Source organism: Taudactylus pleione, unplaced genomic scaffold (genome assembly GCF_031769625.1).
Source record: "Taudactylus pleione unplaced genomic scaffold, aTauple2 ptg001069l, whole genome shotgun sequence".
Lineage (NCBI taxonomy): Eukaryota > Metazoa > Chordata > Amphibia > Anura > Myobatrachidae > Taudactylus > Taudactylus pleione.
Window position 1 is genome coordinate 126,365 of NW_028285470.1, and position 11,816 is coordinate 138,180.

Genomic DNA, 11,816 nt, shown 5'->3' on the forward strand with positions numbered 1-11,816 from the left:
TAATCTCTTTGTAGAATATGCATACAATACCAATTATAGATTATAACTAATTGAATATAATAATATAACAAAATACTAATTATATTTTTTGTGGTGCATTTAGATAGTGTAATATCTGCTAATAAATGTAAATACAGAGATGATATTCAACAGAATTTTAATCCTTATTAAAAACTGGATCAAACTACACTTTACCAATTATATAAGGACACATTTATATTTACTTCTGTGTAAATTAGTACAAAATTTCACACAAAAAATGTTTTTTTTCTTTTTAGCACTTATATACACAATATTCATTCACTTCTTTTTTTTTGCATTGTTTTTAACCACTCACTTATTTGCCTATAAGCTAAATATATTCAGATAATACATCTAAAGAAGGTATTTTTTACAATACACAAAAATATCACTCCATCACTGTGTAACACTAACTTAATTATTTAATTATTCTATATTACTTACTATATCTAGAAAAACTCTCTTTTAGATTTAAGATGTACAGCACAATACTCACTTACTAATAATTTATGACAGGGATATAATTTATGTTTACTAAGTATTTATAGAGCACCACATATATCTTACATTTTTATATATAATTGGCACTAGATAGGAATACAACACCATTTAATAAATTTCTGGATTTTTACAAAATAATTTATTACTTTAATAATTAACATCTATCTATTCATTATTTATTGGTACTGTTAATTTTATTTTATCTTTAATTTAATATCAATTTATTTTTATACAAGGTTAATAATTGTATTGATTAGTATAATATTAAGTTTTGGGGAGAATAAGTTCAATAAAACAAAGCACGCATGGGTGAATTTTATTTATAAGTTACCTATAGAATTATATAGATTCATTATTATTCATAAATATGGGAATAAAATTAAAGTTTATTACTAATATACTATCGGATGCACCAAAATACTAGGATTAATGTAATTAAATGATCTTTACATCAGACATTTACAATGCTTATTTGTATAGTGAATCATTCCAGCTGATATAATAGGTCGATTTGAATTCTATCAGACCTATGATGACAAGAGGAGTGGAGAAGAAGACTAGTATGAAGGAACAAACACTCGACTGGTCAGAATAAACACCTGACCAATGGAACTGATGTTAATTGGATAACACAGCTTATATCAGATCACTGAACAGGGCAAACTGGTTAGCCTTGAAAAAGCCATTACCGGCGAAACGCGCGTCGGCGTCAGTCCCTGGCATGTTACTCATTTCATTTAATATGTAGCAATCGTATATCCTCCAATGTGTATGATATGTTAAAGACTAATGACAATATAAGTGTTGGAATGTATAAAAAAGTCCTTCACATATATGGAATGTGCTCAAAGACACGCTCTGCTGGCTTACCGTTCTAATAAGAGATGGGCTTAAAACTGCACGAAGTAAACTAATGAGGAGTTCCACGTGCTGAGCCAGATAATTTGACTGTAAGGAAGAAATTAATACACTGACATAATCAACAATAAAATGCTATAATCATAATGTCAGGGGAACCTGCTACCTGAAATTTAAATGTGAGAGGAATATATATGTATATCCACCTCGTGGAGGAGGATAATGTTCCTTACTCCACTTTGATTAATTGTGCCACTGTGTCTTGTCCCTTCCCCAGTAATCAAACACAAAATGCTGTAACTATATTGTCATTAAAACCATATACCACATAGTGCTGGCATAACATCTATACGATAATAACCAATCTAATATACCGTACTGCTGTACAGAGGTACAACTGCACATAGCAAGTAGTTAAATGTGAGATAAGAATGACATTGAACGCTGATACTATATAAGCATTTTATATGTAAGCCCAATATCTGCTATTCCCTCACTATATATAATATTTCCCCCTCATTTTGTTAAGGGTACAGACCAATAAACGGATACACTAGACAAATTAGGCTGAATCTTTAAACTTGAGACAGATATAGACAGCCCGTGTATCATTCTTTGGTTGACGCTTAGGTTACTAGGATATTTTGCAACATTGTGAACAATACAAGTTCATTGCTCTTATTGTCTAAGAAACTTAAGCACTTCTAACTTGTACGATACAAACTAGATAATATAATTACTTGACATCTCTCTCTCCATCTTGGAATTATATATTACTAAGGTGGGATACACATGTATATATGAATAAAGCACATTCATTAAAAAAAAAAACACAGTTTAGTTTTAAAAAACACTTTATTTTGGTTTTTGTTATGTCAAAACAATGTATGTATTCTTATGTCTAGGAACAATGGGCCTGATTCAGAGCCGCTCGTAAGCGGACGCTCGTTCGTTCCGAGCGATTTTTGCCCAACTGCGCATGCGTACGGATCGTAATACGCATGCGCGAACCAGTCAGTGCGGCCGAAAATCGTTTGTTCGCTAAATAGCGAATGCCTGCTATTTTGAGTGACAAGAGGAGGCGTATGTGGGTGGTAACAGGGGAAGGTGCTTGAAAACGTGGAGTGGAGATCAGAACGCAGGCGTGCTTAAAGGTCAAAACGGGCGTTTTATGGGTGTGCATAATTAATACAGCAGCGTCATTGATCACGTCACTGGGTTATTTTATAGTCAGAACTGCTCGCAAGATTGTGGTAGGAAAAACCAACCACAAGAATAGCGAGCAGTTCATACGCTGGTCGATGTACTCGATTAATCTAATAAATAGCGGACATGACGTAGGATGCGAGCGGCCAGGGGGCGTAGTTATCCAAAAAACGACCGCAAGTTTTGTTCGCTCGTTCAGACATAGAGGCGTGAACAGACCGCAAAGAGCGAACGGTTCATTTGAATAGCCACCCCTTTTTTCTGAACGAACGACCGCAAATAGCGTCCGGCTCTGAATCAGGCCCAATGTGTTCCTTTTAATCATTTCGCTGTTGCTAATATAAATATACAATTTTATATATTGAAGAATAAAAGTTATATTTTAAACAAAACTTATTTAGTGCGACACAACAAAGGACAATTCTGTTCTATCCTTTTCAATTTGTACACTTATTATCAGTAGGAAGAACCCCCAGTATAGTGACTGTACTAAGAATTTTTGGAATATATGTACAGTATTCCATAAGATAATATGGGGTTTTCTCTTAATGAAATACTAATAATTGGAATGGTACTAGTGCAGCAATCACTCTCTTTGCTTAATGGACAGCTAAAGGGCCTGGCACTCAGAGAGGTCATGTCCTGGCCCTTTCAAGAAAGGCCGACTGCAGAATTAATTTTGAAACCATGAGTCAGAATTAAAGATGCACTTTTAAGCCCGTAATCAACAACCAGGAGAATTCCTGCGTGAATTTGCTCTTAAGCTGGCCACACACTAGACCAACTTACATCCAACCAGCCAACTTGTTGATTGGTTGGAATGAAAATCTGGTAAGGAATGAATGCAAATGACAATCAGCAATTTGCTCCCAAACGCCGGGAAATGGACAAAAACTGTTGTTTGAACAAATTGTTTAGATCAAACATTTAACAAACTTTTGTCTAACGACCATTTTCATCTGTTTTCTGGCATTTAGGAGCAAATTGCTGATCATCAGTTACTCCCATACGTTACTAGATTTTCATTCCAACCAATCAACAAGTTGGCTAGTTGGATGTAAGTTGGTCTAGTGTGTGGCCAGCTTTAGCCTCCAAAAAGCACTCTGGACCATTCAAGCATTTGACCCAGCAGAAGGCAGGCAGGCTGATGCGACATTGGTAAATCACTTCATAAAGGGGTCCAATGGAGAAACTGTGAAAACCCAACTACGCCTGCTGCAACTGCATTCTCCAAGTAGCTGTTGCTTTCAAGTCCAGGAAACAGCTATCAAAGTGGTGGGGGCTAGTAAGATGCAAGACACACACTTTCCACAAATGATGGGCTATCAAGAGGTGAAACATCTCCCTGAAGTTAGTTATATCAGCCTTCGGACTAATTCGCTGATGCAAGAGACTGCTATCCAAAGTGTCCAGGTACTGTACCTGACCCCATCCATGCCCTGAAGGGACACATTTCAAAATTTAACTTTGGAATTTTCAGAAATGTGGAAAGAGCGCCAGAAAATGTCAGATCCATAGTTGGCGCTTTGAGAAAAGTTGACGTAATAAGTATTAGTAAAACCCACCTCACAGTATGGGAAGAAGACCCTTCAACTAGTTTGACTCAAAAGAATGGCCTACATGTAGGCGATGCAATAGCAGAGGTAATATAGAAAAGGCCTGCAATCAAGAAAAGTTTTTAAACTCAAAGGCCAATGGCCAGGCCTTTAGAAATTAGGTCCATCCTTAGCTGAAGGACATCCAAAAGATGCGGCTTCAAGTCCAGTCTTGCAGAACCAAGTAAGAGTGGGAGTTGCACTAGGTACAGAAACTCGTCCTCAAGTTAATGCAAGAAAAGTCTTGGGGAAAAGTTGTATGGTTTAATGTGCGTCATGGCGAGAACGTTCCAATAATTTCATCAGACTGTGGAATAAATATTGTTGTTAGATTGTATCTGAACTATCAGACTGGCTGCTTCTCCCATGTGCTACCCCCAGGTATCACCATCCGCAGTTTTTTAGTATTCTACACAATATTATATTTAGGGGAGTATTTAAAGTTAAGAAGATTTCTTCTTCGGGGTCCATAGGGTCCACAGAAATTACCTTGGGGTATGTGGTTGGAGTGATCCAGGCACCAAACAGCTAACAAGCTCTCAGCTCCCAGGATGCGCTGGGTCCTGCTCCATATACTGTATACCCCGCCCCTGGCTACAGGCAGTTAGTTTTTTGCTTGGTGCACAGGAGGCACCTTACTGACAGTGGGACTGTGGCAAGCCGCCCCAAACAAGGTGGACGTCAGTCTTCCCCAGACGGCGCCACAATACCAGTGAGGGAACTGGTGATTTCGGCGGGTGTCAGAAGCGGAGCCCAGGACTGCAGCTGGGAACATCGGGGACGTAGGTAAGGTGGTTCTCCGCGGCCGCTGTGGGGGGAACCATGTGCCAGTCGGTGCCTCCGGTGGTGGAGACTCACCGGAGGACGCTGTATTGAGGAGCCAGGTGAACTGCCTCCCACACTGGACCACCGGGACATGAGGGATCCTGACAGCCGGGGGTAAAGTAAATGGCGGCAGCCATGTCAGTGTCCGGGTGGATCTATACAGCAGAGGGGAGGTACTCTCTCCCCGGCGAACCCTCCCCTGACACAGACGCTGGTCCAGAATCGAGGTATCCAGCGTCCTGGTTGCTCCTCCCAGCCTCTCTGTATATGAGTCGGCCAGAGACCACTCTCAGGTGCTCTCGGTGTGCTCAGGAGGTTGGGTCAGTCTCCCTGTATGCCTCTCCTGCGGTGATCAGGTCATACAGAGTTCCATAGCCTACGTGGCCTGAGGCGGTTTGTAGTTGATTAAAATAGCTTACTGCATATAATATATATATAATAAATTGATATTGTATATCATTTGCATTGCATGTGACGTGAAATCTGCTGTGTGTTATACTGCCTTTTTGTTCCTGAATGACTGTCAGTTATAGCTATCACTGCTGTGTCTCCTCATAAGCCCTCTATTACAGGTGTGGGGGTTATTGTGGGTGGGAATCACTGCCACATTGTATAAGTACTTTGCATAGCATTAGTGATATTGTTCTGTCCAAAGAAACTGAAAAGCAGGTGGCTGAAGCCCCTGTGCTGGTGTCCTTTATGGCCTGTAAAGCGGGGTTATCCCCTCAGGATTTCATACAAGATGGATTATGTGGTCACTGTTTTAAGGAGTCATCACATCAGTGAAACCTACCAGCTCCTGGGCAGGAACCCCCCTTGGGATTCCTTTTCCCAGATCATGGCGCAGGTTACAGGCCAGTTAGCGGCCCCTAAGCTGGCGCCGACTATGGGTTACCCTCAGCAGCTACAACCTACTATGTTTATGCTCCCTATGTATCCGTCCTGCATGGACGTTTATGCCCACTCAGGTCAGAGTATGGCTTCGTCCTCTGCTGCCTTTCAGCAACCACTGCAAGCAGCTAGACCGGTACAGCCTAAACCCAGCCTCATCCAATCATTCCGTCCAGCCTACTGACTCTGGTGCATCTTCTGATGAGTATGGGGATATACAGGGCTCCTCTCAGGAATCTCTCAGGAAAGGAGGACCATTTTCCAATAGCGGATGTCCCCTCTTTGATTAGGGCAGTCAAAGCTGTGCTAAACATAGATAATGAGAAGCCAGAACTAAGAAAGGCTCCAGTGTTTAAGGGCCAGAAAGTTGTGAAAGCTGAAAATCCCAAATCTGGCCATCTCTCGGAACTTATGTGGGAAGCATGGAGTTCTCCGGATAGGCAATTCCATATTACAAAGAAGGTTGCGGCCTTATACCCCCTTCCACCGGACGAGTGCGCTAAGTGGGAAGCTCCACCTTCAGTAGACGCGCATGTGGCACAACTGGTCAGGAGCGCCACGTTGCCCATACCCGCTGCATCCACTCTTAGGGGTTCCACAGATAGGAGACTTGAAGCATGTCTCAAGGCAGTCTTTTCTCTATCAGGAGCTGTTACTCACCCGGCCATGGCTACGGCCTGGGTGTCTAAAGCCATTGAAGAATGGATGAAGGCACTGGAAGACACTCTTCCAGAAGCTTCTAGAGATCAGCTGACAATTATCTCCTATGTTAAGGAGGTGACTTCCTATTTGGATGCGGTCTCAGTTGTGACTCGCAGAGCACTTTGGTAAATGGACTGGAAAGCAGGATCCAAAAAAGCCCTGGAACCCCTTCCGTTTTTATAGGGAGGAATTCTGTTTGGTACTGAACTGGATAAGATTGCTGCTACAGTGGCAGCCTCTAAAACTGCTGGTGTACCCTCAGCTTCGACTCCTAGACCAAGGAAAAGCAAAAGGTCATGCTCCCTCTAGAACCAGTTCTCGCAGGAAATTGCAATCTAAGAAATCCTGGCCAAACAGATGTCCGGCTTCCAGATCTGGGGATAAACCAGCAGCCTGATGGGGCAGGCCTCAGGGTAGGAGGCAGACTTCTTCAGTTTTCGGACACCTGGCATTTCACGACAACAGACACCTGGGTTCGGGAGGTGGTCTCTCAGGGGTACGCCCTTACTTTCTGGAGAAGTCCCCCGCAGAGATTCTTCTGCACAACTCATTCAGAGTCGTCTGCGAAAGCCTTGGACCTCCAGCAGGCCATTAATTCTCTGCTGGTTTCAGGGGTAATAATCCAAGTTCCAGTGAATAAACTAGGAAAGGGTTATTATTCCAACCTGTTTTTGATCCAAAAACCCAATGGGTCTCACCAGCCTATTCTGAATCTAAAAGGCTTCAATACATTTACCTGGGTACCCGGATTCTGAATGGAAACCCTTCCGTCAATTGTGTTGGCAATTAAACCAGGGGATTTTATGGTGTCCTTGGACATAAGGGACGCATATCTTCATGTGCCAATTACACCGTACCATCAACGGTTTCTGAGGTTTGCGGTGCTGCAGAAACATTTCCAATTTCAGGCGCTGCATTTTGGGTTGTCAACAGTCCCTCGGGTGTTTACCAAAATCATGGCGGTAATGACGGCCTGCCTCAGGCGTCAGAATACTGCCATACCTGGACGATCTCCTGATATTGGCACAATCAGCGCAGGTATTGCAGCGTCATCTCAGACTGACGATTACCTGTTTACACAGACACGGCTGGATCACAAATTGGAAGAAGTCGTCGCTTCTCCCAGTACAACAGATGGCTATATCTGCCAGAAGACAAGATTGCAGCCCTACAGTTGCAGATACGCAGGTTTCTCCACAACCAGTCACTGTCTGTTCACTCAGCAATGGAGGTTCTGGGATCCATGGTGTTCACCTTCCACTCCAGACCATTGCAAGGGTTAATCATCTCACATTGGAACGGGGAGTACCACTCAATAAAGTCAAACGATTCGTCTTTTGTCATAGGGTAGACAGGACACCCACCCTAACGTACCTGTGTTATTGGGTACTCTGTTCTTTTGTATATTTTATGATTCCCTCTTCTTAAGAGAGAATGTGTCTAAAGTACAATTGTCCTTCCTTCTCCTCTTTCCTTCTCCTGCTTGGGCAACAAACTATCTGCCTGTAGCCAGGGGCGGGGTATATATGGAGGAGGACCCAGTGCATCATGGGAGCTGAAAGCTTGTTAACTGTTTGGTGCCTGGATCACTTCCAACCACATACCCCAAGGTAATTTCTGTGGACCCTATGGACCTCGAAGAAAAAAAGTTAACAAAAAGGTATGTTATATCGAAACTCTTAATTTTGTGATATGTGTCATGAAGGGTTCCAGCAGCATCATTATACTACATTATGGATATACCAGCAGCGATGATATATACAGTCAGGTGCATAAATATTGGGACATTGACAGAATTTTCATATTTTGGTCTCTATTCACCACCACAATGGTTTTGAAATGAAACAAACAAGATGTGATTTAACTGCAGACTTTCAGATTTAATTTGAGGGTAATTACATCCAAATCAGGTGAACGGTGTAGGAATTACAACGGTTTCTATATGTGCCTCCCACTTTTTAAGGGGCCAAAAGTAATGGGACTATCAACTCAAAAGCTATTTCATGGACAGGTGTGGGCTATTCCCTCGTTATTTCATTATAAATTAAGCAGGTAAAAGGTCTGGAGTTGATTCTAGGTGTGACATTTGCATTTGGAATCAGTTGCTGTCAACTCTCAATATGAGATCCAAAGAGCTGTCACTATCAGTGAAGCAAGCCATCATTAGGCTGAAAAATCAAAACAAACCCATCAGAGAGATAGCAAAAACATTAGGTGTGGCCAAATCAACTGTTTGGAACATTCTTAAAAAGAAAGAACGCATCGGAGAGCTCAGCAACACCAAAAGACCCAGAAGACCACGGAAAACAATTGTGGTGGATGACAGAAGAATTATTTCCCTGGTGAAGAAAACCCCTTCACAACCGTTGGCCAAATCCAGAACACTCTCCAGAAGGTAGATGTATATGTGTCAAAGTCAACAATCAAGAGAAGACTTCACAAGAGTGAATATAGAGGGTTCACCACAAGATGTAAACCATTGGTGAGCCACAAAAACAGGAAGACCAGATTAGAGTTTGCCAAACAACATCTAAAAAAGCCATTACAGTTCTGGAACAACATCCTATGAACAGCTGAGACAAAGTTCAACTTGTACCAGAGTGATGGGAAGAGAAGAGTATGGAGAAGGAAAGGAACTGCTCATGATCCAAAACATACCACCTCATAAGTGAAACATGGTGGTGGTGGTGGTAGTGTCATGGCGTGGGCATGTATGGCTGCCAATGGAACTGGTTCCCTTGTATTTATTGATGATGAGACTGCTGACAAAAGCAGCAGAATGAATTCTGAAGTGTTTCGGGCAATATTATATGCTCATATTCAGTCAAATGCTTCAGAACTCATTGGACGGAGCTTCACAGTGCAGATGGACAATGACCCGAAGCATACTGCAAAAGCAACCAAAGAGTTTAAGGCTAAAAAGTGGAATGTTATGCAATGGCCAAGTCAATCCCCTGACCTGAATCCGATTGAGCATGCATTTCACTTGATGAAGACAAAACTGAATTCCTACACCGTTCACCTGATTTGGATGTAATTACCCTCAAATTATATCTGAAAGTCTGCAGGTAAAGCACATCTTGTTTGTTTCATTTCAAAGCTATTGTGGTGGTGACTAGAGGCCAAAATATGAGAATTCTGTCAATGTCCCAATATTTATGCACCTGACTGTATATATCTTATACTATGGATATACCTGTACTGTATGGCGGCAGTGATGATATATATATTACACTATGGATATACCTGTATGGCGGCAGTGATTATATATATTACACTATGGATATACCTGTGTGGTGGCAGTGATGATATACTGTAGATTACACTATGGATATACCTGTATGGTGGCAGTGATTATATATATTACACTATGGATATACCTGTATGGCGGCAGTGATGATATACTGTAGATTACACTATGGATATACCTGTGTGGTGGAAGTGATGATATATAAATATATTACACTATGGATATACCTGTATGGTGGCAGTGATGATATATATTACACTATGGATATACCTGTATGGCGGCAGTGATGATATATATATTACACTATGGAAATACCTGTATGGCGGCAGTGATGATATATATTACACTATGGATATACCTGTATGGCGGCAGTGATGCTATATATCTATATTACACTATGGATATACCTGTATGGCGGCAGTGATGATATCTATATTACACTATGGATATACCTGTATGGCGGCAGTGATGATATCTATATTACACTATGGATATACCTGTATGGCGGCAGTGATGATATCTATATTACACTATGGATATACCTGTATGGCGGCAGTGATGATATATATTACACTATGGATATACCTGTATGGCGGCAGTGATGATATCTATATTACACTATGAATATACCTGTATGGCGGCAGTGATGATATATATTACACTATGGATATACCTGTATGGCGGCAGTGATGATATATATTACACTATGAATATACCTGTATGGCGGCAGTGATGATATCTATATTACACTATGAATATACCTGTATGGCGGCAGTGATGATATATATTACACTATGGATATACCTGTATGGCGGCAGTGATGATATATATTACACTATGGATATACCTGTATGGGGGCAGTGATGATATATATTACACTATGTATATACCTGTATGGCGGCAGTGATGATATCTATATTACACTATGGATATACCTGTATGGCTGCAGTGATGATATATATTACACTATGAATATACCTGTATGGCGGCAGTGATGATATATATTACACTATGGATATACCTGTATGGCGGCAGTGATGATATATATTACACTATGGATATACCTGTATGGGGGCAGTGATGATATATATTACACTATGTATATACCTGTATGGCGGCAGTGATGATATCTATATTACACTATGGATATACCTGTATGGCGGCAGTGATGATATCTATATTACACTATGGATATACCTGTATGGCGGCAGTGATGATATATATATATTACACTATGAATATACCTGTATGGGGGCAGTGATGATATATATTACACTATGAATATACCTGTATGGCGGCAGTGATGATATATATATATTACACTATGGATATACCTGTATGGCGGCAGTGATGATATATATTACACTATGGATATACCTGTATGGGGGCAGTGATGATATATATTACACTATGGATATACCTGTATGGCGGCAGTGATGATATATATTACACTATGGATATACCTGTATGGCGGCAGTGATGATATATATTACACTATGGATATACCTGTATGGCGGCAGTGATGATATACTTACATTTCCACAAACAAAACTTACCACAAGTATGTAGAAAGGTAATTAGAGCCACAGATCCATTCCGTGTGTAGGACTGTACAGAACCACCTCCGGAGTGTCGCTTACTCTCAAAGTACAGGACCAAAAACTCGGTGTCCACATTGTCAGTGAGACCACGCACCTCCACCTCCATGCTGCCAATAAATAATAATTATTCATTATATATATATATATATTTATTAGCAGTTACTTATATAGAGCAAACATATTCCTTATCACAGAGACTATTTCATCCTTCACATCAGTCCCTGACACAGTGGAGCTTACACTCTATATTCCCTACCACATGTACACAAACATATATAGACTACGTTGTAAACTGCCAGAATGTGGAAGGAAACCGGAGCATCCGGAGGAAACCCATGCAAACAGGTAGGGGGACATACAAACTCC

The 11,816-nt window shown here is 41.0% G+C and overlaps 1 protein-coding gene across 2 annotated transcripts in view; it reads right to left on the reverse strand.

Moving 5' to 3' along the window:
* The window catches only part of PARP10 (poly(ADP-ribose) polymerase family member 10), a 71,427-nt gene extending 59,838 nt beyond the window's left edge, over positions 1–11,589 (reverse strand). For both annotated transcript variants that reach the window (XM_088461567.1, XM_088461566.1), the window contains exon 1: positions 11,406–11,589. In XM_088461567.1, coding sequence (XP_088317693.1) covers positions 11,406–11,556 — 151 coding nt within the window. In that variant the 5' untranslated portion in view covers positions 11,557–11,589. The remainder of the gene's footprint in view (positions 1–11,405) is intronic.
* Positions 11,590–11,816: the final 227 nt, after the last annotated feature.